The 26,471-nt window shown below is 40.8% G+C and overlaps 1 protein-coding gene across 1 annotated transcript in view; it reads right to left on the bottom strand.

Annotated features, from left to right (window-relative positions):
• The window catches only part of LOC306865012 (uncharacterized protein), a gene marked incomplete at its 5' end in the record, with an annotated part of 87,776 nt that extends 82,091 nt beyond the window's left edge, over positions 1 to 5,685 (bottom strand). The window contains 7 exons of the mRNA XM_079409340.1: positions 1,838 to 2,121; positions 2,428 to 2,573; positions 2,766 to 3,223; positions 3,335 to 3,605; positions 3,978 to 4,182; positions 4,306 to 4,547; positions 4,647 to 5,685. Of these exons, the coding sequence (XP_079265466.1) occupies positions 1,838 to 2,121; positions 2,428 to 2,573; positions 2,766 to 3,223; positions 3,335 to 3,605; positions 3,978 to 4,182; positions 4,306 to 4,547; positions 4,647 to 5,685 (2,645 nt within the window). The remainder of the gene's footprint in view (positions 1 to 1,837; positions 2,122 to 2,427; positions 2,574 to 2,765; positions 3,224 to 3,334; positions 3,606 to 3,977; positions 4,183 to 4,305; positions 4,548 to 4,646) is intronic.
• Between the last annotated feature and the right edge of the window lie 20,786 nt (positions 5,686 to 26,471).

Genomic DNA, 26,471 nt, shown 5'->3' with positions numbered 1-26,471 from the left:
TCCTATTATTGTTGTTGTATTTACAACTTATTTAAAATTTAAAAATGTATTTACAGCATAGTAGTAGTAGTAGTAAAATAGTAATAGTAGAAGTAGTATATTACTACTCCAAAAAATTTATATTTGCTTGTATTCACAGCTTTGTTTGGTCAGAATTATCTCTTCATACCTAGGATATATTTGTAGCTCCATTTAGGATATATATAATATTCCAAATACAATTATCATATTTTTAAGTTCTAGGTTGTTTTTAATATACATTCAAGAACAACAACACTGGACAAGCAGAGGTGTCCATGAGATCCCAGCTAGTGCCTACAGTAAATGAATCATGAACATTTCATGAGGAAGAGACTGTAAATCCTGGAGCGACCATGAGGAAACCTTTAATTTAACTCACTATACTGTACAGGACATATTTAAAAGAGAAAGAAGGAAAAGAGAAGAGCAAAGTAATGCAAGTGTCAGTGAGTGACGGAGCATGTCTAAACTGAAAGAGGACATACTGACAGAATGAAAGACGGGAAGTACATGGACTAGAGGGAGCAATCCCTCTAATGAGAAGGAAAAAGAAACTCGTAAGGAAGAATGAGGGAAAGAGACTGTTTTAAAGGAACTATAATGAGTGCAGAGAGGCTGACAAGAGAAAGAAGGAAAATAAAAACAAGTATACAGAAATAACACTATATAATACAGAAAGTGTGTACTGAGAAGAAAAGAGCTGACACTTTAGTGATCATGCTAGAGGATACATTAGCAACACCAAACATGCAAACACAATTCATTGATAAATTTATAGCAATAACCTACTTTCATTCTGCACCGCTCAGATACTCTGCAAACTAATTCTGGCTAATTCCAGCATAGGTGTTTTTATTATAATATTGTTGCACCTTTACATCCTACTACTAATCTATTTATTATATTTAATAGCATAGATACGATTTTGTAGTACATTCTCATACCTGTCAAAAGTTGTAACGGAACAGTCCACACAGAGGTAAGTAAAACAATCGGTGCTTTATTCAGGTGCTCAGTCACACAACAACGGTGATAGCTTTTCCAACCCAGGTGAGTCACACTTCGTGCGGATAGTGGTGATTGGTGATCGGTGATTATTATAATGTCTCTCTTGTCTTGGCAGGTCTCTGGAGATCGGTGTGCCAGGACTACGGGAGGTAGCGGACAGCCACAACAGCCAAACAGGATCTGATGATGGAGAGGGAACGGAGAAGGACAAGGCAGAAGGTAAGTAGCAGGTAAGTAATGATAAGAGAGGTATACTCAGCACTAGGGCTTCGTAGGGCGTCAGTCCTTGTCGCAGGTACAAGATCGGACACTGAGTGATCTAGTGAAGGTGCTTATATGTGGCTGGTGATGATGGTGATAATGAGGTGCAGGTGAGGTGGAGCGAGGTAATTGGCTGTGCGAGGAGCCTGGTCCTTCTGTGACAGTACCCCCCTCCCCACGGACCGCTCCTGAGGGCCGACCTCGGCGTCGTGGTGGTCTGCCTCGGCCTCTAGGTGCAGGACAATCTGGATGAGCAGCATGAAAGTCCTCTAGTAGGCTGGGATCAAGAACATCATCCTTGGGGATCCAAGAACGTTCCTCCGGGCCGTAACCTTCCCAGTCCACCAAGTACTCCAGTCTGCCACCACGACGCCGGGATTTTAAGATGTCATGAACCTTGTAGATGGCCCCGTCGTCGATGATAAGCGGGAGAGGGGGTTCCTCGTCAGGACCAGGCTCTGGGGAAACAGAGGGATAGTAGGGTTTTAGAAGAGAGACATGGAATGTAGGATGGATTTTGTAATGTGCCGGAAGTTGTAATTTGTACGTGACCGGGTTGACCTCTTCCAAGATGGTGAAGGGGCCAACGAATCTGGGACTCAACTTGCGGCTAGGCAGGCGCATCCTAATGTCCCGTGTAGAAAGCCATACCTTTTGGCCCGGCAGGTAAGTGGGAGTTGGAGGTCGACGGGCATCTGCGGTGATCTTCTGCCTGCGCACAGCCTGCTGCAAGTGATGGTGTGCGGAGTCCCAGACTCCCTCGCTCTCTTGGAACCAGTGATTCACTGCAGGAACATCCGAGGGTTCCCCGGTCCACGGGAACAGGGGAGGCTGGAAACCGAGTACGCACTGGAAGGGAGTGAGTCCAGTAGAGGCTTGCCGGAGAGAGTTCTGGGCGTACTCGGCCCAGCCAAGGAACTGGTTCCAGGAGTTCTGGCGGCTATGACAGAAGGTTCTCAGGAATCGCCCTATTTCCTGGATTTTTCGTTCAGTCTGCCCATTTGACTGTGGGTGGTATCCGGAGGTTAGACTGATGGTCACACTTAGGAGAGAAAAGAAGGCTTTCCAGACACGGGAGATGAATTGGGGTCCTCTGTCGGATACAATGTCTTCGGGGAGACCAAAATATCTGAATACGTGGTTGAAGAGGAGTTCAGCTGTTTGCATAGCAGTGGGTAGCCCAGGCAGAGGAATGAGTCGAGTAAACTTGGAAAATCGGTCAATAATAACCAGGATGCATGTGTGGTTGTCGGATGGTGGCAGGTCGGTTATGAAATCTACTCCTAAGTGTGACCAGGGGCGATTAGGAATGGGTAGAGGTATTAACTTGCCAGCAGGAAGATGTCGGGAACTTTTGGCCTTGGCGCACTCTGGGCAGCCCTGAACGAACCTTCTCACATCCCTAGCCATGTTAGGCCACCAGAAGCGATCTTTTAGCAGCGAGAGAGTTGCGTTGGCCCCTGGGTGACCAGTACCAAGAGATGTGTGAGAAGAGTGAATGAGGGGAGTGCGCTGTGTCCGAGGAACATATTGGTGGTCTGGAGGACAGCCCGGCGGATTGGCTGGAGGAGTGTCTGAGACGACTGGTGGAGAGGACCAGGCAATGGGGTTCACAATTATGTTGGTGGGTAGAATACGTTCTGGCTCATCGGTAGGTTCCTCTGGAGAATGAATTCGTGATAGAGCATCGGCTTTGATATTCCGAGTACCTGGGCGATATGAAATCTGGAAGTTGAACTGGGTGAAGAATAGAGCCCAGCGGGCTTGACGGGGGTTGAGACGTCCGGCCTCACGGAGGTATTCTAGGTTCTTATGATCAGTGAGTACAGTGAATGGTTGAGATGCTTCCTCTAGCCAGTGTCTCCACTCCTCCAAGGCTAACTTGATAGCTAGTAGCTCACGGTTGCCGATGTCATAATTCCTCTCCGCCGGGCTGAGTTTTTTGGAGAAGAAGGCGCATGGATGGAGTTTAGGAGGTTTCCCCTGCTGCTGGGACAATACCGCACCAACCCCAGTGGTTGAGGCGTCAACTTCCACAATAAACGGGGAGTTCGGGTCTGGATGGACTAGGAGTGGTGCCGTGGTGAAGGCCTCTTTGAGACGGTTAAATGCATTGGTGGCATTGATATCCCAGGATAGGGTCTTCTTACTGCCCCGCAGGAGATCTGTGAGAGGACTGGTGATGGTACTGTAATTAGAGATGAAGCGACGGTAGAAGTTTGAAAATGCAAGAAAACGTTGCAGCTCTTTGATGGTGGTTGGACGTGGCCAGGTGGTGATGGCTTCCACCTTCCTCCTGTCCATACGGGTGCCACCTTGATTAATGATGTAACCGAGGAAATGGGTTGAAGACTGGTGGAAGAGACATTTTTCGGCCTTGAGGTACAATTGAAATTTCCGGAGTTGTTGGAGGACCTCCGCAACGTGGTGGCGATGTTCGGCCAGGCTCCGGGAATAAATGAGGATGTCGTCGATGTAAACGATGACGAATCGATGTAGAAACTCCCGGAGCACCTCATGCATAAAGCCCTGGAAGACAGAGGGGGCGTTGACAAGTCCATAGGGCATAACCCGATACTCATAGTGACCAGTAGGGGTGATAAAGGCTGTTTTCCATTCGTCCCCCTCTCTTATGCGGATGAGGTTGTACGCGCTGCGGAGGTCCAGTTTGGTGAAGATGGTGGCACCGCGGAGTTGTTCGAGAGCCGCCGGGACAAGAGGAAGGGGATATCTGTATTTGACGGTGATTTGGTTTAGTTTACGGTAATCAATGCAGGGTCTTAAGCCTCCATCTTTCTTGGCGACAAAGAAGAAACTGGATGCAGCAGGGGAAGTGGATGGTACAATATGTCCCTGGTTGAGGGCCTCCTCAATATACTCCTCCATCGCCTTCTGTTCAGGAAGAGAGAGGGGATAAATCTTACCCCGTGGTACTGGTTCACCCGGAACTAGGTCTATTGCACAGTCCCATGGCCGATGAGGTGGTAAACGTGATGCGCGCTTAGGGCAGAAAACGTCGCGGAATGCTTCATAATCCGGGGGAATTTCCACCGATTGCTTCTCCACCGGGCTCTCGATACTGGTCGTCTGGAGTGGAAGATCTTGGGTTTTAGGTGATTGTGGTTTGGGTAAATGTGGGAAGCAACGAGGGAAGCAATTAGTACCCCATCTTAGGACCTCTCCCGAGGTCCAGGATAAAATGGGGTTATGTTTCACCAGCCAGGGTCGACCTAAAACAATATCGACGGTGGATTCTTCTAAAAGGAGCAAATGGATGGATTCGTGATGTAACAGTCCAAGACGAAGTGACAGGGGACCTACACTATATTTAACTAGACGGCGGGTGAGTGGCGTACCTGTTATGGCTTGGATTTGGTAAGAGGTCTCGGTCGCAACGGGAGTGAGGTTGAGCTGACGGCAGAGCCTTCCCGAGATGAAGTTCCCCGCTGAACCGGAGTCAAGGAGGACTGTGACGGGTATGAGGTGAGTATCGAGGACAATATTAGCACAGGTAGATAAGGGATTCATCTTGTCGACTTGGGGTTGAACGCCACTCACCAGAAGTCTAGGTGGTCGAAGGGTGCAGGACTGGATATCATGCTCGGAGCTTCCACAGTATAGGCACAAACCATTGTTGATGCGACGTTGTCGTTCAGTAGGGGACAGATGAAAGGAGTCTGTCTGCATGGGTTCCGGTCGAACCTCTGGCTGGCGAGGGGGAGGAGTGTCAATGGTAGATGTGGATTCCATGGAGACAGCCTTCATACGATTGGAACATCGGATTGCGAGTTGAACGAATTTCTCTAGCCCATAAGTGTCGTCGTAAGTGGCCAGCTGATACTTGAGATGAGAATTCAAACCTTGACGAAAGGCTGTGATGAGCGATGGTTCATTCCAGCCGCTCGCGGCTGCGAGGGTGCGAAACTTCAGGGAATACTGGCGAATATCCATGGTTCCCTGTCTAAGTTTATATAACTGCTCACCAACCGTAGAATCACCCGGGGAGTTGCTGAAGACTTCTTTAAAGTGGGCGAGGAATTGAGGATATGACTGTGTAGCGGGTCCAGCCTGACTAAGGATCGTCTCAGCCCATCTCAGCGCCGGGCCCGTGAGGGAAGTGATTATAAAGGCTATTTTAGCTTGATCAGTAGAGGACATCTGCGGGTGTAAATCAATAGTTAAAGAGCATTGAAGCAGGAAACCGTTGCACTCCTCCGGATCCCCTGAGTAGGGCGCTGGTCGGGCCATGGGACTGGCGAACATTATAGGTGAAGAAGAGGTTGTTGCGGAAGTGACTGAGGTAGGTGCAGAGACCGGTCGTGGTGGTGAGGAAGGACGGATAAGTATCCTCTTGAGTGTGTCAACCAATTCCTGAAATGGGTTGCTCGTACTCATCCTTTAAGCCTTCTTGGTCCGATCTTCTGTAACGGAACAGTCCACACAGAGGTAAGTAAAACAATCGGTGCTTTATTCAGGTGCTCAGTCACACAACAACGGTGATAGCTTTTCCAACCCAGGTGAGTCACACTTCGTGCGGATAGTGGTGATTGGTGATCGGTGATTATTATAATGTCTCTCTTGTCTTGGCAGGTCTCTGGAGATCGGTGTGCCAGGACTACGGGAGGTAGCGGACAGCCACAACAGCCAAACAGGATCTGATGATGGAGAGGGAACGGAGAAGGACAAGGCAGAAGGTAAGTAGCAGGTAAGTAATGATAAGAGAGGTATACTCAGCACTAGGGCTTCGTAGGGCGTCGGTCCTTGTCGCAGGTACAAGATCGGACACTGAGTGATCTAGTGAAGGTGCTTATATGTGGCTGGTGATGATGGTGATAATGAGGTGCAGGTGCTGGTGATTAATAATCAGGTGAGGTGGAGCGAGGTAATTGGCTGTGCGAGGAGCCTTGTCCTTCTGTGACAAAAGTATGCAATAATCAATAATAATAATGAAGTTTCTCATGCTCACCAAGGTTGCAGATATTTGCCCAAAAATACAGTAAAAAATGACAACACTGTGAAATATTATTGCAATTTAAAATAAATACATAGTTCTGTGATGAAACTCTAGATGGCGCAGGCTGATAGGTCCTTAACTCAATCTACTAGTAATCACATCATTATCTACATGGCGCAAATAAGCTTGCTGCTCAGCATTTAAATCAACTCGACCAGTGTAGCAATTTTCTGTATGCTTTCAGAAACCCTCCACCTTCCCCAGCTCCACCTGCTGCTGCTGGGGGGTAGTTTCATGTATGTTGTATGTGCAGCAGCGATATGTCTTACATCAGGAGTGCTCAATAGGTCGATTGCAAAGGCAATGCTGGTAGATCGTGCTCTAGGTCAGTGGTTCTTAATCAGGGGGCACAAGATAAAATATATTCACTAGTTTTATGATTAATATGTTAAATAATGTAAAAATATATATAAATAAATAACAGGACCACATCTTGTATACGTATTCTGTGATATTCTGTGTTTCAAGTCGTTTCTCATCGCGCTGTGTGGAATACAGACTGAACGGCGACTCAAAAGCGCTGTAAGAGCATATGATACGCAAATTACAGCTCTCAACTGGATAAAAGAAGCCAGTGTCACACTAGTAGCCTAAAGTTTTGATGGATGATGATTCTAATCAAGGTAAAGATGAATACAGTGACATACAGGAGTTGTGCATAGGCGCGCGTGTGTCCGTTATTATTGATGCGCAAACAAACCATGTATGTGCGCTCTCGCTATGATCACTATATTTCTGATCACTATTTCCAGATCATGGGCTGATCACTATATTTATGCTTGAACACAGTTCAGTATATTCACGTAGGCTAGTTGTATACAAGGAGTGTTTTATAACGGATGCTTGCGTGTTTTGGAGAAGTTTGTGAGGATCAGTGGTATTTATATTATTATATTATATATATTATATAATATTTATATACACTATTGCTTGTTCTGACAGAGGAGCTATTCACTGATGGTGTCGACCCGCCACATTCAGAATGGTTTCATTTTTCATTTGTATTTTGGTGTGTTTAGTGATTCTGAATGGACCTGTATAGTAGTTTAAATGCAGTCCTTTGGCATCTCCCAGTGGTCTTATTTGGTATGGCAGGTTGACTTGTGTTTTTTTTGTTAAAATTACTGTATAATTGAGCTTTACGTACTTTTAATTTGTACAGAATATCTGCATTGACATTTTTGCAAAGTATGGTTGCAAAAAAGAACATGGAATGTTTAAATATATCTTGAATTCGTTTAGTTTAAAAATAATGACATGTAATTGAAAAGTAATAACACTAGAATACAAAAGTTTTAGTGAATAGAAAAGGTTGGGCTTACATTATTGATTTGGAGAGGATGGGGACTTGGAGTTAAAAAAAACACTGCTTTAGGTAAATGCAGGCCCAGTTCTATGGGGGTATTAAGAATTGAATTATTATTATTATTATTTTCTTGGTGAGCATAATAAACGTTACACACACACACACATACATAAAAATCCATAATTATTCCAATTGCAGTTAGTAGTGCTGGCCATGAGAGTGTTTTGGGCCTTAGTTTGCTAAACTAGTACAGAGAAATGAAAGGTGCAGTGAGGTCAGTGGATGTTTATACCCCCTCTGGTTGTGATTCATTCACAAATAACACAATAAATACTAACATTCACACACACATTCACAGATCTATATTAAGGCACAGCATCGGTGAGGCTCCTGTCACACTCTGTCAAATCAAAAAATACTGAGGGACGAAACAATGACAGCTAGCACACACTCACACACACACTCAAGAGGGAACATTCACTGATGCATTCACAATAGCAGACAAAAAAACTTCAGTCTGCACATGCATATTTCAAATACAAGAACACACAACAGTCTATAAACCATTCGCCTCAATGACACAATACCACAGGGGATGTACTTTGGGGCTTGGCATGTAAAAAAATAAGCTGCTTTGTGATGATACAACCCAAAGACAGATGGGACTGAATGAAATGGCAGTTTTGGTTGGTGATGAATATGAATGTTTGGACTTATCATTTTAATATTTATTTATTTTTGTCTTATTTTAAAATGTTGAAATGTGAGAATTATTGACATGAGAATCATGATTATTTGATTATTGATAAATTGATTGATTGGATTGGATTATTATAAGTAGATTTCTGACCAAAACACTGTTTTTCGCTTTTTTTAAAATATCTCTGTTAGCATTATTGCTGCCTTTTTATCTAAAGCAGCCAATGTGCATGTTGACCTTGATGTCAGAATATGCTCTTTCTTGCTCACCACAGGAACACATAGTGCTACAGTCACTGACATGATTATGATTAAAAAACCGAGAAAGCAGAAACTGTGATCACGATTAAAATATAATTAATCATGCAGCCCTATCTGAACACACCCAACACTGAACTGACTTAAGCTAAATAATGACACTCAGCAGAAACTGAAATGCCTCCGATTCTGTTCTTTTCCTGTTTATCTCTGTGAAGCTGCTTCCTAAAATCTGTATTGTTTAAAGCACAATAGAAATAAAGTTGACTTGAATTGACATATTCATCAAGATGATTCCGAACTAAACAAATGCACATTGCTGGTCTTGGTGTGAATCATTTATTATTGTTTTCTTATTACAAAGAAAACAAGTTCAGAACATTTCATCAATATGTAATGACTTGCTCTGCTTCTAAAATGACTTTCCTTTTTTTCTGTATTTATTAAATAATTTGGGAGATTGCACAGTAGGAGAAACTTTCACTGATTTTGTTTATTTATTTATTTTTACCAGACATAAACGCACACACACACACATTTGTTTTTGTGAACTGTGGGGACATTCCATAGGCGTAATGGTTTTTATACTGTACAAACCGTATTTTCTATTGCCCTACACCTAAACCTACCCCTTACAGGAAACTTTGTGCATTTTTACTTTCTCCAAAAAAAAACTCACTCTATATGATTTATAAGCATTTTGAAATATGGGGACAAATGTCCTCATAAATCACCTTCTCCTTGTAATACCTATGTCATAACCATGTCATTATACAAATTTGTGTCCTCATATGTCACACACACACACACACGTACACACACATATTAGGGTGATATTAATGGAGAGGGAAAAAAGAACTTATTAAAATTATTAACCCATATAACAGAGTGCAATGTAACGTTGATAAATGCCATTGTACTGATTTAAATGGTAATCCAGGATACTTCAAAGTATATCATGGAGCTAATATATATATATATATATATATATATATATATATATATATATATATATATATATATATATATATATATATATATAAAAAGAAATTACAGTGAAACAGTGAAGCGGTAAAATACTTATAGACACAGATGTTCACACTCACTTCAGGAGATGTCACACAGCCCAGTGAAGCTGAACAACCATTAATAAAACATGCATACCAATTATAAAATTATAGCATTGTTAAGTGACAACCTTCTGAAAAAGCACAGCAGTTCAGCACACATCTGCTTGCACAAAAACTTCACAGACCTGGCTTTAAATTGCATCAGTGAGCACTCCGCTGAGAACCTCTCAGAAAAACAACAAGCCCTGTTCACAAAATGACAGAAGAATAAACAGCAGGGCACTTTAATATGCTCCCCGGTCTCTTCCAGTCCCACTCCACAGTGAAATACTGTGTTTCATCTTAATTACTCTCCAAGGACACTGATAGACACAGGAGATTCAGTACCAGGCACATATATGTATCTTATATACACATTATGCGTGTAAGTGTGAATCAGACAATGACAAGCCTTGACGGGTCATCAGGACTCTCATCAGTCTGCTTGTCAAAGGAGCAGAGCAGAGACGCAGCCAATCACAGTACAGGACTGAGAGCTCAGGGACAGACAGCCAGAGGAACAGGAAGCAGATATGCTGAGGATGAGTCACTACTCTCTCTCACACACACACACACACACACACACAACAACACACACACAGAGAGAGAGAGAGAGAGAAAGAGAGACATATACACACACTGAAGCACAATACAATTCAGAGACACACAAGCTCACACACACCCACATACCCCAAAAGAAGTCAGGAAAACATAGTAGCAGAAACACACACACACACACACACACATAAATACACACACACACATGTGTGTGTCTTTTTGGATGTTTTTAATACTTCAACTGGAGTTAACCTGTGGCAAATTCAATTGACTGTTTGTGATTTGGAATGGTACACACCTGTCTATATAAGGTCTAACATCTGAAAATGCTTGTCAGAGCAAAAACTACGCCATAAGCCATGAAGTCAAATTACCGGCCTGCAGAGCTTAGAGTCAGGATTGTGTTGAGACACAGATCTGTGGAAGCTACAAAACAAATTCTGTTGATTTAAGGTTCACAGGAGCATGGCGTCTCTATAATCCTTAATGGAAGAAGTGTGGAACAACAATGACTCCTCCTAGAGTTGTCCCCTTGGCCAAACTGAGCAATCAGAGAAGGCCTTTGGTTAAAGTGGTGACCAAAAAGCTGAAAAGCTGGTTAAGCTCCATGACTTTATATGGAGATGGGAGAGACTATCATATTATGGAGATGGGAGAAACTAACAAAGCACAAACATCACTGCAGCACTCCACTGATCTGGGTTTTATGGTAGAGTTGCCAGATTCAAGCCTTAGTGAAGACACATAAAAACCCACTTGAAATCTGCAACAACAAAAAAAACACCTAAAGGATTCTCACAATGTGAGAAACCAGATTTTCTGGTCTGATGGGCACAGCGCATCACCTGCACAATAACATCCTAACAGTGAAGTATGGTGGTTGCAGCATCATGGTGTGGGGGTGTTTTTTGCGGCAAGGACCGGGAGACTTGTCAAGAAAGCTCAAAGCTGTAAAATACAGAGATATCCTTAAGAACAAAAAACCTGCTTCAGAGATCTCAGAACCTCAGACTGGGCGGAAGGTTCATCTCCCAACAAGACAATAACACCTAAGCACACAAAATGCTAGAGTGGCTTATGGACAAACTCTGTAAATACCCTGGTGACAAACAAACTGTAACCTGCCTTAAACCCAACCCAAATGTCTTTGGATAAACCTAAAAATGTCTGTCCACTGATGGTCCCTGTTGAACCTGACAGAGCTTGAAAGGATCTGCAGAGAAAATAAAATAAAATACAGATATCCCCAAATACAGATGTGCAAAGCTTGTCGTGCATGACCCATACTTGTGCAATTTTTTATATATTTATCACAAATGTTTTTTGTTTTTTTTGCTTTGTCATTATGGTGTATAAAGTGTAGCTTGATGTAAGAAAAAGTAATTTAAAGCATAATACACAATATTAACTATTTAAAGTATTAAATTATAAAGAAATTAAAAAATATATTAAAACTTTGTTGTCAGGTTATTAAAGTGACAAAAGGTTATACAGGGAGTATACACAATTTTTTAATCTTTAAATTAATCTTGAGAATTTCATATTGGGGATTGAACTCATTACCAAAATGAATGTGTATAACATCAATAAAAACCCTATTAATGTTAATAACTCCACTAGAATTTATTTACATACTGATATAGTAATTAAAGAGTTCACAGTATCATATTTAATGTGCTGTAGAAACTTTTCTGTTTATCTGTCGAAATCTCTTTCAAAGAGCGGCTTATAAAAATGGCAGATAAAAATGCTTTGCAATATCGCAAATCATTTCAGTCCATGTAAGAATAATATCCATTAAATTTGTACAACTTAAATAGAATATCTGACAGAAAATTATGCTTTTCACAGAAATCTCCAGTATATGATGTTCTATAAATCTTGTATGAAATCGACGAGGAGTGTGAGAAGCTTCTGTAGGCACAAGAACACTCATCATCTTCATAAGAAATGAAGGGTCAGGAAGCAAAAAATTAATTATTGATTGGTTCATCAGAAAACATACATATGAAAACACACACTTGTGTGCAGATTCTTACAATTTGGTGAACAATAATTTGTCAAGGGGTTATCAGGGCTTTATCAAAATGAGTGCGTATGTGCGAGGGAAAGGCAGATGTTTCTGCGGCTTTTAAAAGCATTGGCCTTACGAACTGAGAAAATCCAGCTGCAATTTTATTGCAAAGTGAGTCATAGATGTACATTTTCACAAAAGACTGACATTTCCACATGGAAAAAAACACATAGTATATGCATGCAGAGTTCAGATTCATTTTTCTAACTGTCTATGACTGAGAACAGGGTGTGTGACTGTGTGTGTTTGTGACCGTGAGAGTGCATCTTATGTCAATGTTGATTTATTACAGTAATGCAACAGTAATCTGGTTTGATGGTGGTCGTTCATTCCTTTCTTTGCTCTGTGTGTCTTTCTCTGAAAACATCCTTTTTGTGTCTCAGTGATAAAAACTCAGGCTTGTTGACTGAACAGGTCATTAGTGGTCCAAAGCTTTCATGCCACTCAACCATATACACACAAACAGTTGAATACGACCCATAATGCTCAGTTATGGGTCTGTGAGTTAAAAGCAGGTGAGGGAAATGTGTGTTTAGTTCAGAAGCAGCATTTACTGTGTTTAGAGATCAGAGAAAGCCTCTCTGCTTCTCTGGCCTGCACCACACCAAGCATTTGCAAAAGCCTCAGTAATTATTAAAGTCCACTGTATGAAGAACACAAACTGATTTAAAATACCAGAGCAGATACAACCCCCACCCCCCTGCTCCAAAAGCTCAGAGAGGGACTCAACAAAACATAAATGTATTAACAAAGCTTAAATTATCAATTTAAGTCAAAAAAGAAAGCACCACATGCTTCTGTAATCTTTTTTTCAGAAGAAAAAAACTTTACATGCTGTACGCTCATCTTTCTTCAGATGGAGTGCCCCCAAAAAATATTCTGATTCTTCAAAAAGTTAATTAACATTGTTATTGTTCGTTAAAACTAAAAATACTTTTCGTTAATTGAACTAAGGCTGAAATTTTAAATTTAAACTTATAGATCATTAGATGACACTGATTTAAATTAAAAATACTTAAAAACCTAATAAAATAACAATAGCACATACAATTGACTAAAACTTTGAAATTAAAATGAAAACTGAAGATCTATATTAATAATATTTTATAATATTAATAAATAAGAAATATAAAATTATAAAACTAACACTTGGCACGTCTTTGCATTATATTACAAAATATCAAACCAAGGACTAGTGAGAGTATATAAAGTTATTAATGAGGATTTAAAGAAAAACACTTGAGTGGATTTAGAGAAAAACACTTGAGTTCTGCACTCAATCAGCTTGCAATCAGCCAAATGAGAGGAAGTACTACTCACATTCTCTCTCATGCAGTCTACACTTCATTCATTCACGTATATACAGTGCCCTCCACTAATATTGGCTCCAGGGGCCTTATTTATAACTGATGCATACGCACAAAACCTGCCCTGAAACACAAAGGTGGGATTTATAAAAAAAAAAAAAACTTGATGTGAAAATTTGCACACCTGCACGCAAACTCTGAACCATGCGTATGAACTCTTTTTCCAGGACTGAGAAAATTAAGGACGTAAACAACTTTTTTAAACTGTTTTCATGTCGACATACACATTTACATAAAATATTCCACTTTCATAATGTAAATAGGCACTGAAATTACATAAAGTCATTATGCAGAAGTTAAACAAAAATTTGGTGAAAGATATGATATAGTGTGTTTCATCTCTTTTCCTGTGGCATACTATGCTTTAATGACAGCGAGGAGTGCTATAGGTGCACTGCACAATAATTAATCTTTAAACTGATCTCATGTTATGAGAAAATATTTTTAGCGAGAACAATGATCAATGATGCGCACTTACTTCAATATTATGGCGGACACTGCTGGATACTCGGTAGTTGAACGGTCCATTGTCTGGTTTGTATGGGATGATATTAGACTCAAAATGATTAATAGGTGCACGCACAATTATTCAGGTACTGCATAAATTTTATGCATGTATCTTACTAATCACAAACAAATGTCTTTCAATTTGAGTCTGTGGAATTCGATTTGAACAAATACAGACATGTTTGCGTATAAAAATGTTGTGATCTGCATTAATATATCATAAATTGCTCATGCAAAAAGGAATCCATGCATTTGTGGATCAGGTGACACGGATGCATTTATTGGCATCTTGTTCACATTAATCTTGTTCGGTTCATTTGTATTTTGAGACTTCATTTTTGCAGTTTGCAGCATTTCATGACGCCCACACACACAACTACCAATGAACAAAGCACAGTGCAATTCATTAATGTGTACACGATTTGAAAAATTTGCAAATGTGCGTCACTACACTGAAACAAATATTTTTCAATCAGTGTCTGCAGAGTTAAGAATTACATTAATGTGCAGCATTTTGTTCAAATAGAGATATATTTTTGAATACAAATGTTATAGTTTGTATTAAACTATCACAATTTGTGCATGTAGAGATTAAAATGTGCATTTGTGGATCAGGCAACGCACATGCATTCATTCACATCTAATTAGCGTCTAATTACCATTTAAACTTATTGCAAAGATATGCTACTTTTACAGCATGTATAGAATGGCTATTTTCACTTAGTGTAAAATCTCAAATCTCAGCAAATCTCTAAAAATGCTGCTGTTGTTACTTAGTGTAAATAGAATATATCATATTTTCACTTAGTGAAAGTGAAAGTGACGTGACATACGGCCAAGTATGGTGACCCATACTCGGAATTCGTGCTCTGCATTTATCCCATCCAAAGCGCACACACACAGCAGTGAACACACACCCGGAGCAGTGGTTAGCCATTTATGCTGCGGCGCCTGGGGAGCAGTTGGGGGTTCGGTGCCTTGCTCAAGGGCACCTCAGTCGTGGTATTGAGGGTGGAGAGAGCGCTAGACAGTCACTCCCCCCACCTACAGCTCCTGCCGGACCTGAGACTCGAACCCGCAACCTTTGGATTACGAATCCGAATCTCTATCCATTAGGCCATGACTTCCCAAAGTGTAAAGCATCTATGTATATTTGCACGAATGCGGGGCCGACTAGTCCCTTCGAGCGCCATGGGCCAAGAGGTAGACGAAGCCGCTGGAGAAGCCAACGCCCCTCGCACCCCAGACCTCAGAGGGGAGCTTGTGCGGCCGCTGGACTTCGCCCCTTACCTGGACCCTGCTTTCCAGAACACTGCCCCTCCTTCACAAACCCCGCAGCACGACGAGAACACCAGATCCCCTGTTTATTTTGGACACTTTATCCCCTTTGGACACGTTATTCTGAGTATTTCGGTTTAAGAAACGCCTCGCCGAGGCCTGACACCACACCCACTGTGTCTGTCGTTCAATCTTCCAGCCAGACTGGTGGAAAATGCGGGCAAGGCGGAGCCTAGACAGCGCAGTTGGGCAACACCTGATGACGTCATCCCCTCTCGCTCCCAAAAGAAGTTCGTAGATGACAGCTGCGTCACAGCGTGCGTCACGCTTTCAGGAGAGAGCGCCAAATTCAAATAATCTATATTCCGCTTTTCTGAGACTTTTTTTTCCGTGGATGATCTCATTTTGTTTGTAAAACTGTATGCTACAACACCGTGTTGTTTTTTTACCACCAAGACGCTGTTTTTGAGCATAATTTATTCCATAACAGATGCGAACAATAACTCTCCCGAAGAAATTAAATGTAAACAAAGGAATATTCATCCTTATTACAACGTTATTGTTTCGCTGGACTAAAAGTGCTCGCTGGATGTTGTTCTGTGGACCCTTACCTGTCTAACTAAACTGGGATTTCAGCAGTGGACGCGTTTGTGGCTCGTTATTACAATGAATCTGGTACGTACTGCTTTTTTATTCTGCATGTTTTGATGGGTACTGCGATCTGTCGTCGATGCTTGAGGCTTAGACCTTCAGAATGAGATATAGTTTGTCAAGATTAATGATATTCTTTCACGTTAAATTCATTCATAAACATTAAACTAGTGGGGAAAAAACGCTTCAGTGCGCCGTCGCTCTGGTAAACGTTAACAGGTTAACTAATGACAGGAAAAACCAAATAAGGGTAAAAGGGAAACTGAACAGAAACCAAACCGTGACAGATATCGCCAGATATATATAGATAGGGGCGGGCGCCCTGGAGGCTGGAGCAGGGCCAGGACAGGGAGCAGACTCGGGAAGCCTCCAGGGCGGATCAGGAGACTCGGGAGGCCATGGCGGAACAGGAGACTCAGGAGGCCATGGGGGATCAGGGAGCTTGCACGGCCATGGCGGATCAGGGAGCTTGGATGGCCATGGCGAATCAGCGAGCTTGGACAGCCAGGGAGCTTGGACGGCCATGGTGGATCAAGGGGCTCCGTGGCCTTGGCCCTTGGCCTGGCCACACAGGCTTTGACTATATGGCCCCCCCCAAAAAATGTTCTTGGGGAAGTTCCCCTCTGGGAGCCATTGAGGAGGAACGGGCTCTGGAGGAGCGGCTCTGTGGGACGCTCTGGAGGAGCGGGCACTTGAGGGCGCTCTGGAGGAGCGGGCACTTGGGGGCGCTCGGACACCACGGACTCTAGGGGGCGCTCGAACAGCGCGGACTCTTGGGGGCGCTCGGACAGCGCGGACTCTTGGGGGCGCTCGGACAGCGCGGAGCTGGACGGAACCAGCGGAGACATAGGAGAGCTGGACGGAACCAGCGGAGACGCAGGAGAGCTGGACGGAACCAGCAGGGATGCAGCAGAGCTGGACGGAACCAGCGGAAATGCAGGAGAGCTGGACGGAACCAGCGGAGACGCAGGAGAGTTCTTGCAAGGAGCAGGCACTGGAGGGCACTTGCGAGGAGCAGGCACTGGAGGGCACTTGCGAAGAGCAGGCACTAGAGGGCCCTTGCAAGGAGCAGGCACTAGAGGGCACTTGTGAGTCTCAGACGGGCTTGCCATATTAACAGGCAGCGGGCTTGCCACATTCTCAGGTAGCTCGCTTGTGTTAGCCGCAAACGGCGGCGGGCTAGGGTTGGCCGCGAACGGCGGCGGGCTAGGGTTGGCCGCTAACGGCGGCGGGCTCGGGTTGGGAATCGGGAATCTTCATCGCCGCGGGCGGAATCATCATTGCCTCGGATGACGGAAACGTCATGCCCACTGGCGGAATCATTTTCGTAGCGGGCGGCGGATTTTTCATCGCCGCGGACGACAGCGAGTTCGGGAGACGAGGGGAAGAATTCAGCGCTGACCGGACAGATGTTAGCGCTGTCGGAGGTCCACTTACGTGGGCGATCGCCGTCAATGGGGTCGAAGAGGAGCTTCGTGCGCTGATGGTATGTGATCCCGAGCCGGAACAAGGTCTTGAGGACTTGGTCATCAAGGGTACTGGAGAGGGCGAGCGGTACGAATGCCCTTGCATAGTCCAGCGGGTCAGGTTCCGAAATGGCCAGGGAAATAAATTCGGCTCAGTCATCCATCATTGTTTGGTCGTGTCTTCTGTTATGGTTAGTAGATCCAGACAGGCAAGAAGACGAGGGTTCCAGGCAACACAGGTAATTTTAATAATATAAATCAAGTCACAGAAACCAATCAAGAATCAAGAAACCAAACCGTGGCAAACAGAAGAGACTTCTTTAAAAAAAACATAAAATCTTACAGTTAAAAAACTTTTGACAGGCAGTGTATTGGCAAATTTTTCTCTTATTTCTAGCTTTTAATTGGCTAAGAAATCAGATACACTGCTGGACAATAACCAATAGTAATGTTTTGTTTATATACTACAAACACGTTTTTATCACATAATAAGGCAGAATAGTTTCTATACTGTAATAAATGCTATGCCAGTTTGCACTGCATTGTTCATATACTTTATTTATTACCTGGAGGTGACTTGATAAACACAAATAAACCATACACTCATCTAAAGGATTATTAGGAACACCTGTTCAATTTCTCATTAATGCAATTATCTAATCAACCAATCACATGGCAGTTGCTTCAATGCATTTAGGGGTGTGGTCCTGGTCAAGACAATCTCCTGAACTCCAAATTGAATGTCAGAATGGGAAAGAAAGGTGATTTAAGCAATTTTGAGCGTGGCATGGTTGTTGGTGCCAGACAGGCCGGTCTGAGTATTTCACAATCTGCTCAGTTACTGGGATTTTCACGAACAACCATTTCTAGGGTTTACAAAGAATGGTGTGAAAAGGGAAAAACATCCAGTATGCGGCAGTCCTGTGGGCGAAAATGCCTTGTTGATGCTAGAGGTCAGAGGAGAATGGGCCAACTGATTCAAGCTGATAGAAGAGCAACTTTGACTGAAATAACCACTCGTTACAACCGAGGTATGCAGCAAAGCATTTGTGAAGCCACAACACGCACAACCTTGAGGCGGATGGGCTACAACAGCAGAAGACCCCACCGGGTACCACTCATCTCCACTACAAATAGGAAAAAGAGGCTACAATTTGCACGAGCTCACCAAAATTGGACGGTTGAAGACTGGAAAAATGTTGCCTGGTCTGATGAGTCTCGATTTCTGTTGAGACATTCAGATGGTAGAGTCAGAATTTGGCGTAAACAGAATGAGAACATGGATCCATCATGCCTTGTTACCACTGTGCAGGCTGGTGGTGGTGGCGTAATGGTGTGGGGGATGTTTTCTTGGCACACTTTAGGCCCCTTAGTGCCAATTGGGCATCGTTTAAATGCCACGGCCTACCTGAGCATTGTTTCTGACCATGTCCATCCCTTTATGACCACCATGTACCCATCCTCTGATGGCTAATTCCAGCAGGATAATGCACCATGTCACAAAGCTCGAATCATTTCAAATTGGTTTCTTGAACATGACAATGAGTTCACTGTACTAAAATGGTCCCCACAGTCACCAGATCTCAACCCAATAGAGCATCTTTGGGATGTGGTGGAACGGGAGCTTCGTGCCCTGGATGTGCATCCCACAAATCTCCATCAACTGCAAGATGCTATCCTATCAATATGGGCCAACATTTCTAAAGAATGCTTTCAGCACCTTGTTGAATCAATGCCACGTAGAATTAAGGCAGTTCTGAAGGCGAAAGGGGGTCAAACACAGTATTAGTATGATGTTCCTAATAATCCTTTAGGTGAGTGTATATTGTCGCAACTGTATGTTTAATGTCTTCATGTTTCCAAACGTTTCTGTTTTTCTGTGAAAACAACTGTTTTCATACAGCGGTAGCAAGATGCTTTTGTCCATATTAGGAATTTCCTGGTACGACTTTCTACGCGAGAGCACCCTCCGGCTTCAAGCATGAATGAAACACTGCACGTGAAGTGTTTAGCGCTCTGTGATGTTCATCTCACCTTATTCTGGGTCCGAATAAAACATCAGGTCATCCACAGACTATGCTGTGTTCTTTGAATTAAATCTATTTTTATTCACACCGGCTCCTGAAAACCTCTATGTGAACACACTTGCATGAAAAAGTGAGGGGGACGAATTTACGTGATATTAAAAGTGTGTGTGTGGGGGGGGGGGGGGGGGGGGGGCAAATCCCCCGCATCCCCTGCATAATCTACGCCCATGATTGGCACCCTTGTCAATCTATAAATATGAAAATATGAGCAAAGGTGGCTGTGCAAAAAATCTAAACATTGAGAAAATCACCTTTAAAGTTGTCCAAATGAAGTTCTTAGCAATGCATATTACTAATCAAAAATTACGTTTTGATATATTTACGGTAGGAAATTTACAAAATATCTTCATGGAACATGATCTTTACTTAATATCCTAATGATTTTTGGCATAAAAGAAAAATCGATAATTTTGACCCATACAATGTATCGTTGGATATTGCTACAAATATACCAGTGCTACTTATGACTGGTTTTGTGGTCCAGGGTCACATATATAATTCCTTGTGTTTATCATGTTCAGTGTCAGTCTTTGTTTCCTGGTGTTGCTCCTGTTTTTTGTTTAAATTTTTTTTGGCCCTGTGTTAGTTCTTTGTTTATGCTCTTAATAAATGCTACTGCAAGTGAATCCTCTGCCTTGCGTTTCCATTTCTCCAGCGTTACACATTGACTTTTCTTTTGTGTACTAGTGGAAAAAAAAACGGAGTGTCTATTTACACTAGGTGCAAATAGCCCGCCTTATTGGCAAAGGCCATTTACACTAACTCCGCCCACCAACATGTGATTGGGATAGTCAAAACTGAAAAAATCCTCTCATTTGATATCAGTTTCAGTGGCGCAGGTGGTAAGGTGCGTGCTTTTTGGAATCCGCCTTTTGCCAGACTTTTTTTTCTCCCTTTTCAAATCTCATATTGCATCGGAAATGCATTTATTTTCAAAAAAAATGAAGGAAATAATTAAAAGTTGAAAATAAAAGTATCGGGTAGGTTTAGGACAGGTGTAGGGAGGGCTTTATCGTCCCAATAAGGTGGCATCCATTTAATAATTTGAATTAAAACTATAATTTACGCTCAATACATTATTATTGTGTACTGTTTTATAATGTACAACAATACTGAGATGCAGATAATATTTGTAATAAGTAGTATAAATTGCATATCGTAAAAAAATACTGCTATTTTCACTTAGTGTAAATCGAATCCATTGCTATTTGCACTTAGTGTAAATAGTATCTATGCTAAGAAAATATGCTTTTTGCACTTAGTGTAAATAGCATCTATCGCTATTTACACTTAGTGCAAATAGCCGCTGCCAAAAAAAAAAATCTTTGTGATCTTTGGGGGTTCGGTGCCTTGCTCAAGGGCACCTCAGTCGTGGTATTGAGTGTGGAGAGAGCGCTGGTTATTCACTCCCCCCCACCTACAATCCCTGCTGGACCTGAGACTCGAACTTGTAACCTTTGGGTTACGAGTTCAACTCGAAAAACCATTAGGCCACGGCTTTCCCAAAGTCTCATTACTGTATAACAGTAATGAGAATCTAATGAGTATCAACAATGAGAATAATGAGGTGGAAAATGTGCTTAATTGTCATTAAAATAATGTCACAATGCAACATGTCTTAATGTTTTTTTATGGCCAGAGGACAATGACACTATTTCGACACACTATTTCCCTGTCAAAATACTATAAAGCTGATATAAAGCCACCCAGCTTTATATCAAGCTAATAGTGCTTTGACACAATTTGCTTTGTTAAAAGCGCTATACAAATAATAGTTACTTGGTGCAAAAACAGGCTTAGTTAGTGCAAAATATAATTTTCTTTTTTTTGGGGACCTACACTGTAATGGCATACAATCTTCTCTGCTGTCCATAAGCAGTGTTAGTCTTATATAATATGAAGTCATATGGCCATTACAGTCAAATAGTGACCAGCTGTTGACCTCTTACAAACAAGGAAAAAAAAACATTAACACAGTAGTTGGAATATGAGGTGCAGAAGTCCTCTATAGGGCTCTCTGGCCAGTGTAAAGAGCACTGAAATAGAGGCAGGATAGGGTCAACATGATTTTAGGGGATGCATTTTAATGGCACTTGAATAGAAACAAATCAGCTGCAGAGTCCATTTAAGACACCGTTATTACTGAATTCATGCATTCACTCTCCCCACCCCCAGGCCCAGTACTAAACTTACAGAGAGAATGCCAGAGAGCACATTAACAATTCAAGACAATCAAACACTGGTTTCGCACATACGGCCACACTGAGAAATTTATCTCAGGCAGCACATGCCGAGGGCAGAGAGTGCAAGTTAAGCTTATCATGGCAGCTCTAAGCGTGTCTCAGTGGGTCTCTCTCTCACAGCTCACTTGGCTTCACTCCTTTTTCCATTTCGTTTCTATAATTTTCTTGCCAATCTCGACTCAAGTATAAATTCAGCCACATAATAATGCATCTGCAAGGAAACCTGCACTCATATGCTGCTTCCTCATCAGTAAATTCCTTGCGGAGCTCAGCAGGCGACAGACTGGAGAAGATTACTTCACCCCAGTGAGGTCTTTAGCACCCTGAGCCAAAACCTACTTCAGAGTGCATAGCCTCACTTGACCTGAATGAGTTCTTCATTGACACTCATTTAAACTTATGCTAACTTGGTACTAAATTTAAAAGAATAGTTCACCAAAACATGAAATTTCTGTCATCATTTACTCACACTTATGTCTGACTTTCTTTAGTAGAATACAAACATAGATATTTTGCTGAATGTTCATGATGCTGCTCTTTTCCATACAATGAAGGAAATGGTGATTCAATATAAGTTCACCACCAAAACTGATAATTTTATCATAATTTATTCACTCTCATGTCTTTCCAAACCTGTATGACTTCCTCTCTTGTTCAGAACACAAGAGTTTTAAAGAACATTTGACAGATATTTGGGTGGCCAAAATCTAGATGAGGGATGACAAAATTAGCATTTTTAAGTAAACTACCCATTTAAAACAGACCCCTTTAATGGCACTCTTTTAAAACACTCACCTGCTTTAATTCTACAACCTGCAGTTATCACTTATGAATGGCATGCCATTTCTGACAGAGACAATATATATTTTTAGAAAGCTGGTTTCAGGGGCTGAGATTTCAGCCAGAACAATTAATTTTTCCAGCTTTATCTGCTGTGATTCTTAAAGCCATCCTTTGCTTCTAAGAGAATTACACAGGAGTGATGTCCTGTGTGCTGCATTATTTTGGAATGCAGATACTCAGTGTCAATCATAGCTAAATGGCATAACACATTTACTAAAAAACACCACTCATAAATACACAGCCAGAGGACAAGTCAGTCCACCCACAAATACAATCTTCATCACATCACAAAATAAGTTAAATGTATTTTCACATACAAGCTTAAAGTTCATTAATTAAAAACACCAAAGTAATATATGGTGTTATTTAAAGTAGCGTACCATTTAAATATCATGATGTGCAAATTTTGCAATCAGTACCATGGTATAACAGTACATTTTAGTAAGGGAATACATAAACATGAAGCATGTTTCTGAGTACAGCATGTAAAATGTTATGCTGCAACTAAAACATGAACATTCTCAGGCTCATAACTATATATTTCTGCATTATATTTATTTGCTATATACACATTCACATCAGTCCAAAAAAATTAAATGCACATATGGATGGGTGTTTGTATGACAACAGAGGGAGAGAAACTAATCTGATTAGACGCACAACAGCACCACCTGCAGACCGAATCCCATAATTTGTCAACAGTAAACGAATAGGAATACAGGAAATGGATGCCTGCAATTTTAGATGGTAGACTTCCAATAATATTATCATTATTAGTGGTAATTGCTAAGACAAGGATCTACTAGTACTATTATTCACATTAGGGATCTGAAGATACTCAATTACATTTAAAGTTTGGTCATAAATGATACCTCAGATTTTGCTTCCTTTTAAGGAGAGTTGTGCTTTTAATATAGGTGATCACTCATGTTTTTGCCTGACAGATGAAAAAAATAAATAAATCCATACACAAGCACTGACTTACAAGGACTGACCTGAGGCAACCCTTGTGAAAAGAAGTGCATTTAAGATACCATTATTTTTATTTATTATTATTATTATTATTATTTTAAAGAGTAGGCTACTTATTACAGAAATAGTGTACTTAGAAAGAAAATTCTATATAAGTGCAATGTTTTTGGACATCATTGCAAGTTAATTGCAATTGAATGCAAATCAAAGTTTCAATTTATATTAAATGCAATTAGCCGAACATTATGCTTCTTTACACAACAAAAGATTATCATCACAATGATTTAACATTTACTTAAAATGTACTTTTCTTTTGACATTATTAAAAAGTGGACTTTTTGTGTGTTAGAAATATAAATGAGTTAAAAATATAGACATGAAAGTGTACTCTCTGTAAGTACACTTAAGTTGTCTTTCATTTCATTACTATAATTTGCTAATACAGTTTTTATAATATACCTTTGACATTGGAAGTACATTACAAGTGTGCATTCAAAACAATTTCACAAGAGAAGTGATCAAAATATACTGAATTCGGGGTGACTTTATACTTAGGGAAGTAACCACCCAACAACTATCCAAAACACCCTAGCAACCGTATAGCAATGCCCTAGCAACTACATAGGAACAAACTAAAACCATTTAGAACATATTTGCAAAATTGGTTACTTGATTCTAAATTATATGTCTTATCCAATAACTCAGATTGTAATGGATTTAAGCTGCTCGACTGCACTAATCATAAATACTAAAACAAGGAATGAGACAGTAAGATGCAATGCACTGTTTAATCTCAGCAGCTGTGTAAAACAAAACACTTTTGTATCAATATGACTTTCATTAATTTTAAAGCTTTGATCATCTTCTTAAATGGTTGATTTGATAAATCGTGACTGCAATTTGAATTGTTTTATGCCAACAAAAAGCAGAAAGAAAGAAATGCAGCTCTCATGTTGAATTTGTCATGCAGAAACTACAAACTTGTAACTACAACTTGAAATGTCTAAACATGGCTTAATTTGTAGACAGTTAAGTTATGTTTTGCCCAATCACTTCTGGTAATAGAAAATATATATTTATTGTTCAAGAGTGTTTAAATAGTTTAATAAGAGACAATATAGTAACGTTGATTCAATTCAGATCAATTCTGATGCTCCAGCTTTGTTTTATCACCTAGTTAAATTTTAGAAAGTGATTAAACAACTGAAACCCACTGGTTGGGTGTTTGCACTTGAGCTCAGTTTCATTAAACAGACAGCTTAATGCTTCTGAATTTAAACATGTTTATTCAATCTTTGCCCATATATGCACACAATTGTTTTTGAACCAATCACCTGAGCCACAAATGTCATGACAGTGATGATTGGCTGATGACTCCAAACCATAATAATATATGTCTATACATTTAATGAACCATAACATCAAAGGTATAGCACACACTTTTAAAAGCCCTCAAATAAAATTACTAATAAATAAATACATGAAAGAAAGAAAGAAAGAAAGAAAGAAAGAAAGAAAGAAAGAAAGAAAGAAAGAAAGAAAGAAAGAAAGAAAGAAAGAAAGAAAGAAAGAAAGAAAAACTATCATTGGCGAAACATCTGTATATAAGATCAGTTAACAAAAATTTGGGGAAAAGTTCTTTGAAAGATTCAAAACCTTGGATCTGATATCCAAAAAGACTTGCTGCAGAAGAATACTGAACAGGGTCAGACACATGATTCATCTCAAATGATTAAATGCAGAAAGTGGAGGAAATCAATATCTTTTTTTTGAAAAGCCACAACAAATTGATATTGCATGCACACACACAAATGCTCTTTCAATCAGCGATGCCCAATTCTCCCAGGTCACATTCATCTGCGCATGTAATTTCAACCTATTCATTGAGTTCTTGGATTTGTCACATTCACAATACAAATGAGATCAATGCAGTTCCTCACTTTCTTTAACGCACCCTTGAGATGAGGATCACAATCTGATCTCCTGCTGCCATAGAAATTCAAAGAAGTCAGGGGGAGGCTTCATTGTTACAGAAATGTGTCAGTGCAGTAAACATGGTCAGACATTCAGAATAAAATTTTGCCCGTATTGCAGCTTATTCTGGCAGAGAACCACCCACTTAAACAAGAAGAGATTGCATGACTGGCATTTTAATTGCTCAGTACACAAGCAGAATATACAGGTGTGCTCAAAAATCTTTACATAAGTATCTCGCAAGTAATTTAAATAAGGCTGAAAAAAAATGTTAGATGAAAAGTGTAAAAAAATGTTGAATGCTGACTTGAAAACAACAGTAACTGAAGTTACTGAACCGAAGTACTAACATTCATAAACTGAAATAAAAATAAAGCTATAGAATATTTATATTTCATAAGAAAATTATTTACAAAAACAACATAACTAAAAAATAATGACAAATAAACTAATAAACATGATAAAATCACATAAAAAAATAAATAAAAAATTATGTATTATATAAATATGATACTATGAATCTAAGAAGCATAAATTCTAGCATTGTGAGCTTTTGTGCTTGACTTGAATTTCTGCCAGTCAGTCAGACTGCAGCTTGCAAATTTGATCTGCATGTAAAAACAATTTTTAGGGAGCAATTATTCACACTGAAGTGTTAAAATTAAATATATAGTTCAGTCATGAAACTCTAGATGGCGCAGGCTGACGGGTTGTGAATGTAACTGATGATATTCAGAGAGTTAAACGACTTGGCACAAGCTGATTGGTTCATGCT

This window comes from Barbus barbus, assembly GCF_936440315.1.
Source record: "Barbus barbus genome assembly, chromosome: 46".
Taxonomy (NCBI): domain Eukaryota; kingdom Metazoa; phylum Chordata; class Actinopteri; order Cypriniformes; family Cyprinidae; genus Barbus; species Barbus barbus.
The sequence above is the reverse complement of the archived record's forward strand: the minus strand, read 5'-3'. Positions and strand labels throughout refer to the sequence as shown.